This window comes from Antennarius striatus, chromosome 14 (assembly GCF_040054535.1).
Source record: "Antennarius striatus isolate MH-2024 chromosome 14, ASM4005453v1, whole genome shotgun sequence".
NCBI lineage: Eukaryota > Metazoa > Chordata > Actinopteri > Lophiiformes > Antennariidae > Antennarius > Antennarius striatus.
The window spans coordinates 7024958-7046472 of NC_090789.1; the positions used below are offsets into that span (position 1 = coordinate 7024958).

General features: G+C 39.8%; 1 protein-coding gene across 1 annotated transcript; it reads right to left on the minus strand.

Annotated features, from left to right (window-relative positions):
* Positions 1-1046: 1046 nt before the first annotated feature.
* Positions 1047-2252, minus strand: npvf (neuropeptide VF precursor). Its single transcript, XM_068333625.1, has 2 exons — positions 2124-2252; positions 1047-1400 (listed from the first exon to the last, which is right to left on the minus strand). Exons 1-2 carry the CDS (start codon positions 2250-2252, stop codon positions 1047-1049), a joined length of 483 nt encoding a protein of 160 aa, XP_068189726.1.
* Positions 2253-21515: the final 19263 nt, after the last annotated feature.

Sequence of the window (21515 nt, forward strand, 5' to 3'; positions counted from 1 at the left end):
TGAACCGTCCGACTTTTATTTGGTGTTTGTCTCCCTCTAGTGGAGGAAATAGTTATGGCAAATCCTCTGTCATACTTCACTATCACTGCTGAGGGGTTGTACGCTTGTTGTTGTTGTTGTTGTTTTTAATTTAAAGAGGCTGATGGGCCTGGAGGTGTTCCACAACACCACAAGACACAACCACATATATAAGTAACTGTTTCTGTATATCAGCAGGTTTATTTTTATTTATGTTTAAACTTTGCTGCATTACAAAACTTAACAACTATGCAGTACATATACCAATGGAAAACACTTATTTAAAATCAAATTAACATTTTTGTTTGGAATATTTGTATATGAATTTGTATACTATAATACATATTCTCATACAGACAGACATTAGGCAAATATGTTTCCAATAAGTGTCCTTATAATGAAAAAAATATATAACTCAAAAATAGAGAAATAAACCCCCAAACAGTTATTTGAGTTTTTATTTGGCATTTTCCATCAAAATAATGATTTTTTCCCCCCAACAAGACTGATGAAATCAAATATATCAACAAGTTAAATTATTCTTGAAAATGTCCCTTCAAGAAAAAAAGGAGAAAAACACTGTGCACTAATACTAAAATGCTACAATCGACCATTGCGTTGGCCTACATACTCATTTAATATAGTTCTTTCTGTTGCATTGCCAATGCGTCCGAGCTGGATGACTAGTCAAAATCTTCAGCCCTGTAGGAAGAGAGTTATTATGTCATTCATAGTTCTAAGTGGAAATATGTGCTCAGGCTATTGGGGAAAACAATCTTGTCATAGATTGGTGTTTCTATTCATAGTAAATTATAGGAAAATCTGGACTGAAATCATGAAGAAAATCTTACATGTGACTTAATGCAAAACAAGTAAAGCAAATTACGTAACTCACTAAATAGATGAATCAATACTGGATAAAACAATGTATGTTTCAAATGCAAACCATTTAGTTCTTGCACAATAAAGGAAATAAATTACACATCAGTCATCATGGGTAAGAGTTACCTACCGTGGCAAACCAGTGTTTAGTAACTGTTCCGTCTTAGAGACCTAAGAAGGCTCTGAAACAGGCTGCTTCTCCCGGGTCTCTGAGGTTTCTTTGGTGCGTCCTGGATATTGGAGCAGTATGTACACGGCTGAGTCACTCCCCAGGACCTTCCGAACCTCTGGGGCATGTTGGGGGTTGAGTTTGCCGTTCTGACTTCATTGTCGTTACTATTCCTTCCAAAACGCAAGGGCAAGTTGGTGTGCAGGTGGAGAGGATTAGAAATGGGTGGGTCAAGCTTGAGGATGTTTGGGAAGGTGATTTTGCCGGTGGTGGGGGTCATGTGTACTTTAAACCTCTGTAGATCCAAACTCCTGCGAAGTTCTTGTTTTATCTGAAGTAGAACATTTTGAACTCTCATTTGGTCATCTGGTTATTTTTGACATAAAAAACATTCTTCCTGATTAACCTTTAGAATCACTGTCAAATTAACAAATAAACAATATACTTGTCAGGGTCCTGCCCAGAGTTTCTTCCTCAATGAGGGAGTTTTTCCCCTCCACTGTCCCTTATGCTTGCTATGGAGGGTTCTGTTGGGTTTTTCTGTCTGTCAAAGCTCTTTGAAATTTCTGTTGCCATGATTAAGCGCTTTATAAATAAAACTTGACTTGATTGATATAATGGTAAGTGAAAAAACACACAATTTAAATGCATATCGGTTTGTCATTTTGTCCATTTGTTAATAATGAATGAACAATTATGATTCCACTGTTGTTTTATAATATAATAAATGTTGTTTGGTGCCATAATGACAAGTAGCCTCAGAAACTAAGATAATTGTCATTATTGTGGTAGTTGTAATACAGAATAGAAATGATGATAACTTGCAATTAACATTTTTTTTTAATCTGAATGTTTTTTTAAGAATTAAAATAGAGAAACAAGTCTTAAGATTTCTTGCCATATCTGACCAATTGTTCCAAACTGCTAAATAATCAATTTGCCATCAGATCTGACCCAAAAAAAGCAGCAAATCCAAGATATTGTAGGTATTTTATTTTTATTTTACCGTAAATTAACTGAATTTTGCAATGATCTACAAAGTGAAACAAAGTACCTGTTGATGTGGCTGTTTCCTCACAGAGTGTCTTCCATCGTTGGTGCTCAAAGTTTTATCACTGTGGATCGGTTTCCCTCCAAGCCTGCTCATTATCAGGAAAGTTGACAGAATCACGGCGGTCAGCATCTTGACAACAGGAGGCTCCTTCTTTCTGGACAGAACTAGAACATATGTCTTGTTAATGACTCAGCCATGGAAACATTAGTCACCTGCTTTGTATGATAGAGACGCCCCCACACATATACAACATCCCCCTCATTAAACTCATTAAACTGAACAAATTCCCATCTCATTAATCATCCCACTTCACAAAAACCTATTTGAAAGGGAATGTTTGTCCTAATTGGGCTACTGAATGAACTGGTGGGCCTTTTTCATCTGAATAAGAAAGTTTTCAAAATACTGAAAGGCAGCATAATGCCATGTTGTTCTATACATGGTGCATCATACATACAGTATATTGTAGCTATACAACTAGTTTATATTAGGAATGGATAGGGGTCTTAACAGTTGGACGGAAAACCCATGAACACACATCAATGAAGCACTGAAGGGACTGAAAATTACATTTTCATTAGTTTGAGTTCTGTAGTCTTACGTTTATTTCCTGTCTATTTGATCAAATTCATAATACAGTGAAGGAAAACATAATAGAAATAAGTATTTCTGCCCGACATTTATGACTTCACTTCAGACATGTACAGTATTTTCCACACTATAAGGCGCACTGGACTATAAGGCGCACCTTCAGTGAATGGCTTATTTTAAGTAAAATTTCATACATGAGGCACACTGGATTATAAAGTGCACTGGATTATAAAGCGCATCTGAGAACTCATCTTTAATGAATAGTATATTTTAAAACTTTTTTCATATATAGGTTACATTGGATTATAAGAAATTGAAGAAATTAAAGGCTTTTAGGTGCGCCTTATATTGCGGAAAAAACTGTAGTTAACAGGGCTTGAAGTTAACAGAAAATTTTTATTGTAAATGCTTTCAGCAAAAAAGTAATGACAAAGTGAATTCTACATTCAGCACTTAATATCAAAATAAATACATAAATAAATGAAAAGTCACTGCGACTCTTTTTTCAACATCACGTCTTTGTGTGAAGTCCGGTCCATGTTGCATGGCAATTCTGTGAAGGGGAAAATAGACTTCCAATTGTATACAACCAGCAAATATAACATCGAAATGAACATTGCAGCACTTAAACTATAGAATACTTTATGTCAAATGTTGCACAGCAAGAAACAATTACCTGTTCTCTGTTCTGTCACAGAAAGTCTTCCTCCTCTTCCTATTTGTGTGTTTCTGCACTCTGAATGAACTTAATCTGCCCAATTGGTCGGATCACATTGAAACAAGCGTTAAATTTGGAGTTGTTGCATCTAAAATGTGACAGCTGGAGTTGTGTTTGCATGTTGCTGTCAAAGCTTGTGTTTAGTAAAAGAGACCAGATGAGTTTTGTACATAATATGTTGTGTCTGAACATTGTCTAAAAGTATGTTTGATTTGAAAAGTGAGCTGAAGCCACAGAGATTTTAGTTTAGAAAATTGGGTTTGGTGTTTTATCAGCTGATGAAAACTGTATCCCATCTATCTGAACATGCATGGATTGTGTGAAAAGGTGCAACGTGTCTTATGTTGCATTCATGGGTTTGATCTGGAACAAACATCCTTTTAAAAAAAGGATGAACAACATTTGATATTTTATCCCCTCCTGTTTCCTACATGTCATGGCTATTCATGAATGAAAACTATTGTGTCTATCCTCGACAAGTATTTGCAGCAGCGGAGTGGGAATGGAATCGCTGCCGCTTTGATGGCTTATTAAGATGAATCCAAGGAGATGTGTGTGTGTGTGTGTGTGTGTGTGTGTGTGTGTGTGTGTGTGTGTGTGTGTGTGTGTGTGTGTGTGTCCAGCGTAGGCAGAATGTGAAGAATGCCCGGTGTGAGTCACAGGTTGATCATTACAACCCACGGGGAGCTTTAATTTGATGCATGCATCATGACCCCGACATCGTTGCCATTTGCCATGTTGCCATGTCCAGTCCCACCTCTGAGGATGGAGAACATTTAATACAAACAGTGAAAAAGGTATCCAAATCACATCTGGGTTTAGTGATTCATTATCAACCTTAAGATGTTTTTTATGGCCGTGGTCTATCTTTCTGTATTATCATTTACCTCCCACCTCCACTCAGCCATCTCTTTGTGCTCTCCCTCCTTGACCCCAGCCCCGGCTCTCAGACTATGGGGTTTGGGATTTATGGATCCTGTCTCCAACACTTATCCACAGCCTCATCCACAGTGGGTTTTCTTGTACCTCAAGCTCTTCCTTTGTTCTTTCGCTGAGCTGCCTGAGCACTCCCTCAAAGACCTTGTTCTCTACCACAGTAATTCTTTCTTAATGTTATTAAAACGCATCCCTCACCACTCTGGCGGCCTTTTCATCTTTCCATTTTCTTACTTTCGGGCTTCATCCTCCTCCCCTCTTCTCTGACTCTGCATGCTGTCCACTTGCTTGGAAACAGATGCTGTTTCCTTGATGGAGATAATTGATTTAATAAATAATGATCCCTCCGTATATAACACGTTTCAGGCTCTCTTGTTTCATAATTTTGTATTTTAAGAATTTATCTGAAATCTTCAAATGTATTTTTAATTATTTAATTGAAATTCTTTCTGAACTCTTTCTGAATCTCTCTCAGACAGGTAGACATACATGTGGGTAGATCCAGAGAAAGAGACCAAACAGGAAGTAGAATGATACAGGTCACAGTGGTTCAGTTGATCCTCATCTCTCTTCATGACTGGGCTTTGGCAACGTTCCCAAACTTGCTCTCCAGGACCGGGACATCCTCAGATTCCTGGGATGATTTGTGGGAATGTGCTGTTATCCCCCAGTTGTGCTGATTTATGTGGAGTTTTATCTTCCTCCTCACTCAGACATCAGCCGGGTCATCATCACAACACTTTACATGCCCGTACACTCAGTGAGGAGACACATTCATCACGCCCTAGTGACGGGTTATAGTTTTATCAATGATCAAATCCATTTCTGCGGGATCACTGCATTATGATGTATGGGAAGTCGTGTTGACGCCGGACAGATGCTCACACGCTCACACACAGACACACACAGACACACACACACACGCTTATAGTATCGTAGGTCTATCAATAATTCTGTGTTGGGATTGTGGTGGATTCATGTCTCTCACAATAAAATAAGTGGCAGAAAGTGTTCTGGGGTTGAATGTGCAGAGGAAAATGGAAAGACAAAAGTTTGCAAGAAGAGAGAAAGTTTGAATAACGTCTTACAAATGGAAACATGACTGAAAGCATTTGGAACAAGACAACAAACTGAGTTGTTCACTCCTTAAAAGCAGTAAAGGTTTTTAAAAAAATACTTTATTCAATCAAAAAAGTCTTTATTACCTAATAGGCAAGGTTAACAATATCTTGAATTTTCAGGATAAAGAAAAAACTATTAATGAAACCATTACCAGGTCTCACTCAAGACATGCATCATTAACAGAACAACAATTTTATGTGAAGTTTAAATTAATAATTTATCAATGGAGAGAGCAGCTAGTAAACATTGATCACATTGTTTCCAGCTATATAAGGACCAATAACTGTATAAAAATATACTATGTTCATAGTGGCGAATCCAGTCAGCCAGAGCAATGATAAGTGTTCTCATAGTTTTGGACAACATTTCTGGCACACTCATAAGCTTTAGAGGGACCAAAGAAATCAATTCATTCATGCTTTAGCCCTCACAATAGATTTGTTGATGGGATGGAAAAAAAAGGCACATTTAAAAACAAACCTTTATTTGTTGTTATGGAGACGTATCGAAGCTGCATATATAGCTGGTGGTAGCGATGCATACGAATAGCAATGAAATGCAAACATGTCTAGATTCTAATTAAATGTTAATTTTAATGTTAATTTTTAATCACTAATACCCTCAGTTGAGCAGTCTGCGTAGAAAATGTACATTATTTGTGATAAACAACAAACAAAAACAAACCCATCTAAAAGACACTTTCTGATAAAATAAAAAAACGTAAAGAAAATTTCATGTGAGTTTAAAACCTACACCCCTAATCATATTTAAATTCATTATAACTTTACTCAGTGAGGTTTTGATTAAATGTCATTTTCAGCCCTGAAACACTGCCAATTTTCTGCAGAATTAAATAAAATATGGAAAATAGTAAAATAAGTTTTTTTTTCTGTCATCTATAGTTTACTGAAATTTAAAAAAATATTTTGTCTTTTTTTCCATTTATTCGTGCACTGTTTCCAGTTACACCACTAGATGGCAACCTCAGGTTGTGTGATGAAATGATCCACAGCTCAGACTTCCGGTTGTGCCTCTTGTCCGCCTCTCTCTCTCTCTCTCTCTCTCTCTTTCTCTCTCTCTCTCTCTCTCTCTCTCTCTCTCTCTCTCTCTCTCTCTCTCTCTCTCTCTCTCCCTCCTTTAAAACCTGACATGTTTTAAACGTGTCGTCCAGCAGGAGGCGCTCTAACACCCTTGTTGTCTCATCCGGAGGAGGAGGAGCATGTAAGAAGAGGCGGAGAGTCAGAGGAGGAGGTCTTAGTGAAATGAGGAGGGCCTTATTTAATTGTGGGCGTTTTCATGACGGTGGGCAGGGGGAGGATCTGAAACCAGGGCCAATCAGAGACTCAGAAGACTTCACCAATCAGAGACGGGGAAGAAAAGCCAGGAGTGGCATTCAGGAAAGGGAGCAAATGACCCTTAATGAGAGAGGGCAGGGGGAAGATGGGAAGGATGAGGGGAGGGAGAAAAGGGGCCCTGGGAGAGGGGCATGTGTGTGAAAGAAGCATAGGCCTGTTTTTATTATAAGATATATTCCTTGTTCCTTCATTGAGCTGCAGCAATAAACCACAGGGACAGTGATGAAATAAATAAGAGAGAATATGTATTGAGAAAATACCAATTTAAAAGTTGAAAAAAGTTGATGTTAAAGTAAATGCATTTAGAAAATTCCTTGGGTGGGGTGGGAAACCACACAAATCCCTGTTATTTTGTTGTTTTCCTTTCTGCTGCTCATTTTAAATGTTTACACTTTATCTGCTGAGTGAGTTTCATGATCCTTGAATGCTGGAAACCTCTTAACTCTCAGATGCATAAATCCTAAAGACACTGGAGTCAATAAGGAAGTAACCCTCAATATCTTCACTCGTGTTACCAAATTAAGGAGCTTATCTTTTGTAAACTGGATTCATGCTGGATTCTGTGTGGACAATGTGTGAAGAAAGGAAAAGAAAAAGAAGTAAAAAGGCTGAGAAAATCCTCTTTCTCTTAGTGTTTCTCCTGACCTCTGGACCTCCTGCTCCCAGTTGGACTGCCACTTTGGCTGCTGTTGAGTAGGTCAGAAAGGGTCAGAAGTCATCCTACACACCCACACAGAGAGCTACACTGTGACCTCCAACCCGTCCCCACCATGCAGCTGAACCCCGCTCAGCGCCTAAAGCAAAGCAAGGCAAGAGGAAGGAGGGAGCAGGAAACGCTGCCTTTTTTTTTTTAACACATATAAATCAGATTTGTTTTACTCCAAGATGTCTTATCCAAGCTACTTGTAATTGGCCGTACGGAATAAATTAGAACAAACTAAAAATATTGTGTAGACATGCTTGTGTCTTTCACTCTTAACCACAATAACTGAGATGTGGCCGTTCAACACGATCGCTAATTGAATACATGAGACTGTCTTGCAGAGACAGGAAGCACAAACCGATTCATTTACTGCTTTCTCAGTGTTGAGTGGTAAAGAGGCAAGAAGGCTCAAGAAAAACATCACAAGATAAATACCACATTTAGATTTTAAAGGAAGATTTTATGTTCCTCAACTGAACTTTTGAAAAAAAATGTCATAATGTGGCTTTATGTGGTGAATATACAGGTCCTGGTAGGTTCCAGAAAATAGGTTTTTGGAAAATGAATAGGAAAAGCCCCATCCACCAACACAGATAATAATGTCTGATGAAAACTTGGATTTTAAAATGATTATATAACCATAAATGAATTGTATCTTTTACCTTGTTTAACATATTAAGCTTCCATCAATTGAAATAACAAATGATGAGTAAACTTTCTGCAGGTAAGGAGACCAATTGAACTTTAAAACGTTATACATATTTTAGTGTTAAACCTTAATTTGCATTATTTACACAAAGTAGGAAGTAGATGCATCTTCTGTTAGAGGAAGAAACTCCTGATGTAAATCAAATACAAGACTTGTCAAGTTGTCCAATGAGAAAGCTGCATAGCTACAGGGACTGAAGTGCACTTAGTTCCTGTAGGAACTCTTTGACCTCCAAGAAGCTTTCCACCTCAGATGGATTAACTTCCATAAATTAAAAATGCAAACCATTCATGCAACAATGTAGTTAAAAAAACAAAAACAAACACAGACTGATCTCCACCTATTGGTGGTTTGTTTTCTCTCAGTTGTTTCTGCAAAACGTGAAATGTTATTTGCAGGTTATTTCCAACAAAGTTTTGTGTGAGATATTCACAATAAAAATAGGGGGGGGGGGAACCAGGAGGCAAGAGTTCAATGCTTCCATACACTGTTTCAAGTGTGTTATATTATATTGCTTCACTCGTGAAAATCAAAATGTAATCCTTTCCAATTCTTGTACATTTAGTCCTGTAATTGTGTTACAGATTCTAAGAAAAATATTGTTATAACAGGCACTTTGAGGTGTACTAATTATGAAGATCAGTAGGACCTCCTATTCATGCAGGGGAATTATCAGACAGTTTAATGAAAAACACAAGTGCCTTTCAATTTGATTAAAAATACACGGTATGCTTTTTGTAATATGTCACAATATAAAACGTAAACCCAAATCACAGGCCTTGGAGGAAATTTGGTGTATCTGGCTTCAATAAAAAAGGAAGTGTCGGCTTAGATAGAGCCTACCAGGTTGATTAAAGCAGCATTCTTACATTCTCCATAAAAAACTTGCTGCATCAAAATAAAGTCTCTATTAAAAGCAGACTTTGTATTTATTCTTTGCATGCAATCACATGATTTGTGGAGAAATACTGAGTCAAAACAGAAAGCGTGACCTTATTTCCCACGATTCTGACTGATTTCTAAAATGTGATTACTGTATTATAATCATGTGACAGGATATACTGTATTCTGAATTGTCTAAATGCAACTCAGTACGAAGAGCCACCCTGTTTTTTTCATCAGCTAGAGCAAATAGACTATGTGAAGGGGCTAAAACCTATGGAGCTCTGATTTCAGAAATGTTCATTGTTATATTCATATTGCTGTTATTTTAATATACATCTATCATGAAGCAATTTATCACCATGGCCATGTTGGTAATCATTCAACCACCTTTCTTTAAAGGGAAAGCAAGTAAAATTGCATTGTGGGTAATGAACTTCTAATCAGCGCTCAGGTATGACTCATGTCCATATTCAATTTCTTAATTTTAACTCAGGATTCAACGTGTATTTGGTCAGTTATGTTTGAATAAAATACTATAAACCTCTGATGGTTTGTGATGGTAAAAGTATCCCCACTTCCCCCTCATTTCCCCTCCCTTTCCCACACTCTCCCCATGCCATTCCCGTCAGCTACAATTGGAACATACAGAATGTGTATGTGTGTGAGTGTGTGTGTGTGTGAGTGTGTGTGTGTGTGTGTGTGTGTGTGTGTGTGTGTGTGTGTGTGTGTGTGTGTCTTCCATGTACACACAGAGGGAACTTGATACAGACAAAGCTATCAGCACAGCCTATAGGACCTCCAGAGCTTTGCAAGAAGATGTAATTAAGGAGAGGGAGACAGTGAGAGACTCCAATTTGAACTCAACAAAGCTTTTCAGTAGTGTACACACACACACACACACACACACACACACACACACACACACACACACACACACACACACACACACACACACACACACGCACACACACACAGTGAGTGGTAGGGACAGCTGTGGAACAGTGACATCATCTCCAGTTGCCAGTCTGTGTGTTTGATCAGGGTTGAAGAGAAGATTGAAACTGAAACAACCAGAATGCTCCCTGGACCAACATCCTCTGCCAGAAAAAAAACCAGCACTGTTTGTGTGTGTGTGTGTGTGTTTGTGTGTGTGCGCGCGCTTGATTGTAAGCGTGTAAAGGTTTAAGAGCCCCAATAAACCACAACATCGAGCCATACACTCTCTCCTCCTCTCTCTGTCTGTCTCTGTCCGTCTCTCCCCTCCTGCCTCCACTCTGATAGATGTTGTATATATTCCTTGTGGTAATCAGATCCTGATCTTCCAGAGGTTGCTGTAAATACAGCCTGCTAAAGTGCCAGTCTGCCAGGCAGACTGTCTCTGGTGGGGATTTAGCCAACCCAGTTTGGGCTGGCATTGTGCTGCGGAGGCCCCCCGAGGGCATGAAGGAGCACATGATGCCTCCCTAGCACGCTAACTGTGATTTGTGCAAGAGAGAGGAGTTTGTGTCAGCATGTATGTGCACATTCATTAAGCGTGTGACTTGATCTAAGCAGTAAATTAGATGTTACATGGAAATGAGGAGTGGCGAGGTGGTGCGCCAATGCTACTTTTTGCAGCTCAGTGAAGATGAAAACAGATGGAGCGCGCGCGTGTGCAAACACACACACACACACACACACACGTACACAAATATAACAAACCCAACCCTGTGCCTGGGGTAAAGTGCAGATTTAAACCGAGACAAATAACCTCTTCCACAAATTTAAAAGTCCACTAAGCTGTTTAAAGAAAACCAAATACAAGCACACAGACAGAGGAAGGATGCTATTCATGTCTACCTCGCCTGCTAAATAACATGGGGCCATGTCTTTTTTAGTTTTGAGACAGTTTCATTTACATAAAGATCATCAGAACCAGCAGATGAAATAAAATGAACAAAGATGTCAGATTGAATGAATTGTGTCTGAGCTAAAAACGAGTAAAGCCTAAAACAATAAAATATGTCCTCAACTTTAATGCTTACACTAATATTAAAAAATTTTTAAAAAGGCAAAAAAACATAATTATACTTCAAATATGTTTTCAGTACCCACACATAAAACAAAATGTTCAAAGGAAATGCAACTAATACAATATATACATTTTTCTATTAACTAAACTGAAGCACTGAGATGCAAGAGGATGACAGACAAAGAGACAAAGCAAGAGAAGCTGATGAAAGCAAGCAGAGGGATACCACCCACTGAAGCAGACAGCACAGACTGTCTCACTCTGACCAAAGTCAGCATCCACACAAAAGGTACAAATGCCATCTGGGCTAGGCAGCTACGCTACATCCAGAGACAATAGGGGCTCATTCACGCTACCCAGTCCAACCAAGACCATCTGCTCTTGGTGAGAGTGAGTGGGAGATGGGACCCCTTGTACCTCCAGGACCCCCAAAGGACCAAAAATACAGCAGGACAGCAGTCGGAAATCAGCATAATATTCAAATCAGTGGAAAATATAAATGAAGATGATCAGCTGTGTGAAATGAATACTCAATAGAGGTGATGACTAAATCAGTTGCATGAGGCTGCTATGTTGGGAAGGGAGACACGTGTGTTGGTGAGACAATGGTGAAAGGGGAGCAACTGTTACAACAGCGGGGGAGAGGTTGGTGGAAGAAGGAGCGTGGATGCATGCAAACATCTACACATATAGTATGCAAGCACAGATGCATGCAGAGCAGCACAACAGTGACAATTCATCATGTATTGGAAAACAAAACAAAGACATTAGCAAACTCAATCTGGTATTGTTTGGGTTCAGAAGTATGGTAGATGTATGGAGATTCACATCCCACTCAAGCTACGGGAGGTCTGTCCTCTGGTATGATGAGTATTCATGCAATGATGTCATGTCGCTCCATAGCATGACAGTCAGACGGCTGGAAAGTGAGAGCATGTCAAGAATTCGAGTTTGGGATGTGCAGGGCACGTAGGAGCGAAACCACACTGACACACATGAGCACACGAGTGGCTATAAATACTCTATATATACAGTATATCTATATGTGTATCACACATACTGCTCATGCACATTACATGCAACGATCCGACACATGAACACATGTATTGTCCTCATCATTTCCCACTTACAATCTCACTTATTCTTTATTGATTCTTTTTCAGAGACAGCTATTCTAAAAGTTTTTAAGTTACAAATGAAGATGCCAAAAATGTCCAACGTCACAAAAAATGTCTTCGAACTTAGTTTGTTAGTAGCTTTGGTTCCAAAGACCAATACTTGATGTTTCTGACATAGGCTTTTAACTGATCACATTCATTTCATTATCTTAAAATCATGACATATTTACATATTACATTTCCATGTGGAATGTGAAGGTTATTTTTGTTTGAAATTATACAACAATGCAGCAACGAAGACTCATCTATGTGTTGATTTTTCATATTTACAGTGAACATGCCAAATAATGTAAAATGCCTCTGAGGCTGGTGACACAGATGAACTTATCTGCAGAAGCAGAGGTGACTCATACTTTCAGCTGATGACCTATTAAAGCTTATTGAGAGAATGCCCAGAGTGAACAACGCAACAATCACAGCAAAGGGTGACTATTTTGAAGAAACCAGAATATAAAACATGTTTTCAGTTATTTCACCTTTTTTTTTGTTGAGTGCATAACTCCACATACATGTTTTAGTTTTGATGCCTTCCTTGAGAATTTACAATATAAATAGTCATTGAATGAGAAGGTGTGTCCAAAATTTTGGCCCGTAGTGTATAACACAGCATCATCTGCATCTAGAGTGACATTTTGCATATACTGTATATCATTTGCTTTCTCTGTTACATGGTGTTTGACCTTGTCCCCTAGTCCTGACCCTGCCATATTTACACAGTTTGCATATATTTGATTTTCTTTTCATTTAAGTTGGATGCTAACTGCGGCCAGCTGTTTGGTTATTTTTTATTTCTAAATCACACCACCACACCTATTTCCTGTCACACTGCCTTGCTAGCTGACTCTGTTCATGGTGACTTGGTGCTATTACTATCTCTACTACTGGCTGAGAGGTGGAATAACAATGATCCTGTGCAAAAAGGGCTAAAGGAGGCAACTGACTAATGAATTAATATTTATTCAGTGATCGGAAACACAACACTCAATGAATGCTAATGTCAATTTGTTCTTCACCAATTGTTACTGAGGCCTGTTAAATTTTATGAGATGATAATATTGTGTTTGTGTGAGGCCACACTGCCACTGTGTCCTTGTATAAGGAGAAACTGATGACAGTCGTTGCAAAAATGCGTTTGTAAGTCGGAGACAATGACAATTATTCTTTTGATTTATTACTGAAGTGATCAATTAATCAAAAAAATGACAATACATACCCTGCTTACGAGTGTGCCATCTTGTTTTGGACAAGCCCCTATACCAAGATGTGCTGTTCGGTTCTCAGTCACATCCAGTCAGCATATCCTCGCTCGTTTCATCCTCTTGTCCTCTGGCTCCAAACAAATCTAGATATTTATGGCCTTCATGTCAAAGTGGAAGCTTTGAAACTGCTGTTCAAAAAGTGATGGCTGACATCAAGACAGGTTTACACTTGTCTTACAGCCAGCTGCTCTGCCCCCACGTGGTTAGAAGGTCAAGTCTTGGTGGTTTCACCAACAAAAAAACATTTAACTGTGTTTGTTTGCACTTTTCCATCGACAAAAACAACAGTCTAGCTGAAGTTGAGCTAATAGACCAACACCAACAGCTGGCTGTCATCTGCAGCTATTGTTTACTTGGACCAGATGCAATCACAACATGTCAGATTCATTTACGCCAATGTCAACACCATCGGCTCAAAGCTTTTGTGTATTCATCCAATGCTATTGACAATGACTGCTTTCACTCCTGAGGTTTGTGCATACAGGTTAGCAAATTTTCTCAGCCTGTGTTAAAAGAGATGGACTGAGGATTGTCTCATTACTTAGAAATGAATGCCAACGCGTGTAACTGTACAGCTGTCTGCGAAAATTTACGAGGGGCAGCTCAAACACAGACGTCAACCCAATTGCTGATGAGAGATCTCTGACAAAATTTATGCCTTGTGTTAACGAACAGGTTTGTTCTCAAACACATCCAGAGACAGAAAGTGTAGAAATCCCCTCTTGGTTGTTGACAGACAGCTCTCAGAGGCCTCAGATAAATGAAGTAGTCTCTCAGTGAGCCAATTCCCGAAGGCTGACATCGTTCACCCGCAGGTCTTATAAGGCCTAGAAGTGTTACAGACAACACAGGAGCTGTCAAAACTGAATACATGCCTTCGAAAAAAAGCTTTGCTATTTTACGTCTTTTTAAAAAATGTATTTCCTGCATAGAAAGATCACCTGATTGCACATAAATGTCCATCGTGCATTGATGGGCGGAAACAGGTGTCATTTCTTTTCATCTAATTTAATTATATGTTGGTATTCCACACAAACAACAGAGTTAAGTAATTTATCAGCGAGAGGTTGGGTTTTTTTTTTGTGATTTAACTGGCCTTCTTTTTGGATATTGTCCACAGATCTTTCATCATATTTTATCACACAAACTTCATCTGTATTAACTAAGAAGAGAAGACATAGATATGTCTGTTCCACATTTAGTTTAACGTCTGTATTTAATATGTTTATTTCTCTTAAAATTTAGTTATATGTTAAATTAGCAGTTTGGTTTACAGTAAACATTTTTAATCATTTCAACCCAGCAGAGGCCTTGTTTGTTTTGAGGGGATCTTTTGAGTCACTGCTGCTTTTGACTGTGTGTGTGTTTGTGTGTGTGTGTGTGTTGTGTGTTGTGTGTGTGCGTGTGTGTGTGTGTGTGTGCGTGTGTCTGCGTGCATGGTTGTGTGTGTACATCTGCAGGGTAGAAAGAGGTTTGTGACAAGTTTTGACAAGTATGGCGTGGTGATAAACATCCCAGCTGTCAAGAGAACAGACAAAAACTTAGGAAACAGGACATAAGGCGTGATGATAAAAAGCAAGGAGAAAGACTGACTGAAAGCTAAGCTGACTGTGATGGATACAGAAAGGCAAAACACTGAAACAATAAATTACCGGCTGTCACTTTTTCCTTTTTCATCTAGCCTGTCTCTAATTCCTTTCACCTCCCTCTCCAGTGTGATTCCCTCACTTAGCTCCCTCGTCTTTCAGTGACCGGTCCTTACCTGGACAAATGGTGAAACTGCACCACGCGCTTCCTTTTGCACGGGCAAATCTAAATACACCTCAAGTGTTCTGAATTGTCTGAACTTGCCTGAGCATGAGAGAAGGTGATCTGTGTGTGAGCATACAGAGAAATGGAAGGGTCAGGAGGGAAATAAATGTGAAGAAAAAAAACAGAGAGTGCATTATGAAAAAGGTAATGCAGTGTGGTGAAAGTAGGTGAATAAGAGAGGGACGTCTGACGGTGTGTGCATGTGTGTATTTCCTTGTAGAAGGACTGTTAACAGTTTAGTCTGGGTGTGCTGTCAGTGCATTTCACCCTGACAACCAGGCCTGTATTTCACTCACTCTCTAAACAGAACGACCAAGAGAGGCCCCTGGCTTCTAACCCCATCAAACCCACGTATACAGTCCAGTACACACACATACGCGCGCACACACACACACACACCTCACACACACATAGCAAATTCATCCTCCCTCTTCATTTAGCTCGCCCAGCTAGTGATTCATTCCACAGAAGTTACACAACCTGTTTACGTCGTGCTGAAACCCTCCAGTGTGTGTGAGAGCCTCACACAGGAGCCGTGGCCCACCTGGCATGCCAGATGAAAAAAAACAGAAAAGAAAAAGGTAAGTAAGGTCAGGGGAAACCAGACTGTCTGTGTGTGTTTTTTCCCCGTGTCGCGAGGGTCACAGGTGTGCCTGGCCTTATGGCTGTGAAAGCATGTGTCCATATTGGTGGTTTTGAAGCGTTCTTCACTTCACATCTGTCACCATAACTCAGCAGAGAGAAGTCACAAGATCACAACAACAGCACCTCTAAGCACAAAAGACAGGATGGACAAATGAATGGAGAACAGACGCAGTGAAAAGCAGATGAGTTTTGTACCTTGAAAGACGAATCGTCTGATGGACAGATCATTTAAGCGACAAGAGAACTGACAAATGCTGCTGGATAAATAGATGGATTGACAGATAGATGAGAGACCAGACAGATGAATAAAGACACAAGGCGACAAAAAAGCTGGCAAAGAAAGAGCAACCTGTTTTCTGTCAGGCAACAGCGGAAAGAAGATACATCTATTCAGAAGGCGATGACCATCAACCCCCGACTCGAGCGTTGATGAAACATTTTAGGCTCAACCTGAAGCTTGAAGTGTTGACAGCTTTCAGAGAAAATGACAACCAGCTTGTAAGTCAGCTCTGTTGGCCAGCAGACTTCCGATTTCTCCTGCTTGACTGGGCAGGCAAAATAGAAGTGGTGAGATTGGAGATGATGGGGGTGGAGGGTGGAAGGTTGGGGGGAAGGGGGGGGGTGTTACTGGCATTCCCTTGCTTCCCCCTCACTCCAGCCAGCTGACACTGAAAAAGGGGAGATCTCCTCACTCCCTGCCTCACCCTGTCACATTTATCAGTGCTGTGGCTGAAAGGCGGGAAGCGGAGAAGATGGGTGGGCGCATTTGACTAATACATCTGAACTCCATAATTACTCCTACCCTCATAAGGCTTTTGCCAGTGGTGTGAGTGTTGACATTCTGCTATTTATGTCCCTGCTGTTGCCCATTTGTTTTTCCGTTGTCTGTGTTAACAGCCTTTTGTTGCTGAAGACAAACGGTCTTGTAGGGACTGTTATATTAATCACTTCCGTTACATATTTATTGAGAATCCAACCCACAAGACTAGAGTTGGTTATTTCTATCCACACTTATGATTTCCTTTATATTTTTATAGAATTCACAGTACAGAAACAACTTTTTTTTTTTTGCATCCATGCAGATGTCCTTTCAGTGCGAGATTCTTGCAAATTGATTGTCAAAGTAAAACTTTTCTAGTCACCAAAAATCTGTAAAAATTATAAACTTTAATCAAAGTGGACCTTAGACTTTTCTGAAATCTCTAAAATAAGAAAGGACAAGCTTTTTCCCCACAGCAAAAAAAAAAAAATTCCATTATATCTCATGGTCCAACACCAATTACAAATAACTTCATGAGTCCAGACTCATGGCTTGGAGGAGGTTGAATCCAGAATATGCCCCTGCCTACTCATCCATGTCTGGACTGGAAAATGGAGCGAGGTCAGGGAAAGATGTGAAGAAAAGGTCTCATTGAGACCAAATAAGCCATTGCTGTGAAAACACCATCATTCCCATTCATTTTGACTGTGGGTTGTGTGTTCAGGCTGCGGTGGAGCCTGTGGTGAAAAGTTGAAGCAGACTCAACTTCTGGTGGTGCGCAATTTGATGTCATGCTGCAGTGGCCTGTCATGATGGTAGAAAGATCGGGTGATTAACAGTCCTGTTGTTCAAGTCATTTGCAACTTCCTTTGAGTTATTATGTTGGGCGGTACATCAACCGACGTTGTGGTGCCGGGGAATGCGTCAGCATTGGAGGAAAAACCCCAGAAAAAGCCTCTCTGGAAGAGTTGTTTCATCCAAGCCAGGAGCTGGAGTGTGAAACTAAATGATGATGTTCTACCAGCATTGTTACACTAATCAAACCCTGTGATTTGTTCTGATTAAGTCTAATTTATAACTTTCAGAAAAGGTAAATACAGTGCTAAAAGAATTTGACTGCAGTCATGGAGGAGTTAGTTTCGGCATACCCAGTGAAAAATATGGAATAACAACAGAGGCCATTGAGACAGAGAGGACGTAATGGAGGAAGAGTTAGCTGGTTCACGTGGATCAGGATGGGATACAGATTCTGGATTGGGTTTTTTTTTTGTTTTTTTCTTTGTTCCTGCAGATGTTGCGAAGAAAAATAAAAAGTTTCAACAAAAACACACACATGCTGATAACAAAGTTCCACTGCTATATGTAACTGAACCAGGACCTGGAACATCAGTGGAATCTGTTGATTAAAAGATATAGCCTCTTTCTGGAGGGGGGCAATATGTAATGCCTCGGGGTGGAATAACAGAGGAGTAGACTCATGACTTCTGAGGCAGCTGAGATACAGCAGATTCAGGGTTCTTCAAATGGACTTTATTTTAGTCTTTCACAAATTCTAGCTGCTTTTGCGATGGCTACCGGTCAAACAATGCAATTGGTGACACACAATGGCACTAATTGCTATTGGAAACGAAAGGGGCATCCTCAGAAGGTCTATTCATTCACATGTAGATGAATTTATAGATACACAGTGTACTTGAACTTCATTCGGTTGTAGAGATCCTGTATTTATATATTTATACGTATGCATTATATTATGTGATTTCTGAATAAAATAAAGGAACATCTGAAAGGCTTTTTATAATATGCGCTCTTTTCAATTTATGTACTAATTGTGGCACCTGGGTGAAAACTACAGTCTCAACAAAGGTACAATACTGTTTGTTGTCCATTAACATTGAATACACCTTTGCATTTTAAACAAATAGATTTCATATCTGGAAAAAAGTCCCAATTTGTCATGTTTTCCCTTTTAATTAATTTTCTAACAATGAAATATTGTGGGGGTTTTTTTTACTACAAGCACACAGTTGGTGGGACCACAGTCCTCCCTCGGGGTTTGAGAACATCATTCTGATTTACTGCTAGTTGAGAATGACATCTGCCAAGAATATTGCGTTAAACCCGCTACCCATGTTTTTTGGGGGGTTTTTTTTGGATGCTGAGGCAGATTAATTCCTCTTAGGTTCACATGACAGATCTACTTATGCTTGTCATTTTTAATCCGATGACAGACTGATATATTTCTTCTTTCTGCTCGTTGATAGATGTGGAGCAGCCGGAATCGTAAACTCGCCCATCAGTGAGCTTCAAGTTGAAATTATTACAAACATACACATGCAAATAATCATTCTTTTCTTTTTCTGTTTCATATCATGCACAGACAAGACTAATATGCACATACACACGCACACACACACACACTGTATGCATTCGTCTGCTGACCCCTAGGTCTTGTCCACACACATATATTCAGGTCTCTCATTCATTAATCTTCATTTCAACACAAACTCTGGCCGCCGTCAGCACATGTGCTCCCAACGATCACTTGGCACTGTGCACTCTCTCTCCCTCTCCCACCGACACACACACATAAACATGCTCTCAGAGGGTGAGATCTGATTGCTGACACTGATATCAGGCCCCCTCCTGCTGCTAAGCTGTCCATCTGGCTGCCCGATCAGAAGGCAGAGTGGGGTCTTCGCAGCGGGGCTCCTGTCACTGCGTATTAAGAGAAAGCTGACGGCGGATTCGAGCTGACATTCAAGATAATATTGGCATCAACAGAATGCTCCGATGCCTGTCTCACATCAGGATTTTGGTGGATCATGATGACATCCAAGTCGGCCAGGTAGAGATGTTTGGTTTCCCCGAATCAGCAACACCTTTTCCTGGATTTTGAAAAAAGTTTGGGCTGCGTTTGTGAAACAAATCTCCCTGGAGTGTATGAGAAGGTGGCATTTTCACCTTTTACCCTATTTCCAGGACTACATTTGACAAAAACTGATATTTGACTTTTCTACATCATATTTCTGTTCTTTCATCGGATTCATTAAATCAAATCCTGGCCTCAAAAGAGGTATTTTGTTGGTAAAAAAAATAAAAAATCACAAAATACCCACATTGATGAAATGTCAAGCCTCCAAATTTTGTTCACAATGACCCCCAAATGTTTGGTTGAATCTATTTTCTAACTTAATCCAGTTCTTTCCAAAGCGCTGATTCTCTCTAACAGAGACAAATAAACTCCAATCCTGCATTCGGCCAAGCCAATCAGTGCCGCTGAATGATTCAGTCCCACAGTTTATTATGATTTTTACGCCATGCATTCCAAATGAAGCCCTGAGCACGAACAAGCATGTAGGAAAAACAGACACTTGTGTTTTGCTTATTCCTCTTTGCCCCGTTTTCTGTCACAGCTCCGTCAAAAAGCCTCTTGTTCTATGAGACACATTTTTGATGCTGTCATGCTGTCATAAGGGTGAACTATCTTATAGAAAGAAAAAAAAACACCTTTGGTTTTAACTTCATTAAATGTTCATTCACAAATTGTACTGAACAGAGAGAGTTGTGTGGGCTGCTGTATTTTTACCCTGGCGTTCCCAGCTGAGACTCGGCTGTCAGTGAGATATTTGGGGGTGCTGGCCGGGGGCGACAGGAAGGTTTAGGTGTTGTAATCAAACCCTCCTAATTCCCCCCAGGCTCGTTACAAATGCTCAAATTCTGCACTAATTGCCCCACGAGTCACATGGCAGCCAGAGACCCCGTCTACGCAGTAACCCTTGGGGATAAACGAGAGAGGGTATTTTCTAGACTCGAACGAAATCATCATTTAAAACGTAGCATGTTGAAACAGGAAATACAACAGACTACTGTTAGGATGATTGAAGCGTAAAAATGCACGTTGATCAGCAAAGTTATTACTGAGAATTGAGCTGCTGCTGATGAATTAAGCACAAAATAAAGTGTGTTATGTTGTTTCGTGAAGGTTCCTCAAGATGACTGCAAATGGTTTATGAAACTAGAAGTGAATCCAAACATGACCAAGTACTAAAAATAATAAAGTGTAGCACATAAAACCATTGTGATGCACCACTGTTTTTCAATAATTGGAATTGGAGGATAGACAATCTTCCCTCATCTGCTCTTCTATCTGAGGAACCACCCCCACATTCATCTGCCCTCTACCTTCTTCTTGTCCAATCGTCACTTTTCTGTCGGTGCCTCCCTTTCTGAGGTTTATGGTCATCCATACTTTGACTGCTGAACCGTTACTCCAAAAAAGCAACAAACTGATCCATGGTCACACTTTATAAACTGTCAGCTGAACCGTGCTCCTCCGCCGACAGGTGAGGAATGCTTTCATTCACCTCCTCGCCACGCACATACACACACACACACTTTCACAAAAGGCTAAGAGCATCTTTTTTTCTCAGCACCTGGGCTTAGCACTTAAAACATGAAAGGAGCAGAAGACGGTGAATGAGAGGCGGAGGAAGGTGCGAAAGGCGATCCATCAAAAACAAAAAACAACAGGGTTTCTGATTAAGCACAAACATGACTTCTTCTTTTTTTTTTTAAGGGAAAGATAATAGTTTGGGTTAAAAATATTTTTTTTGGTCAATGTTGGGTCATCTTTGTTGTTCTGGCCAATTTCATAGAGAAAAGAGGAATGAAAAGCAGGTTGATTGTTTTGTTATCCCATCCTTAC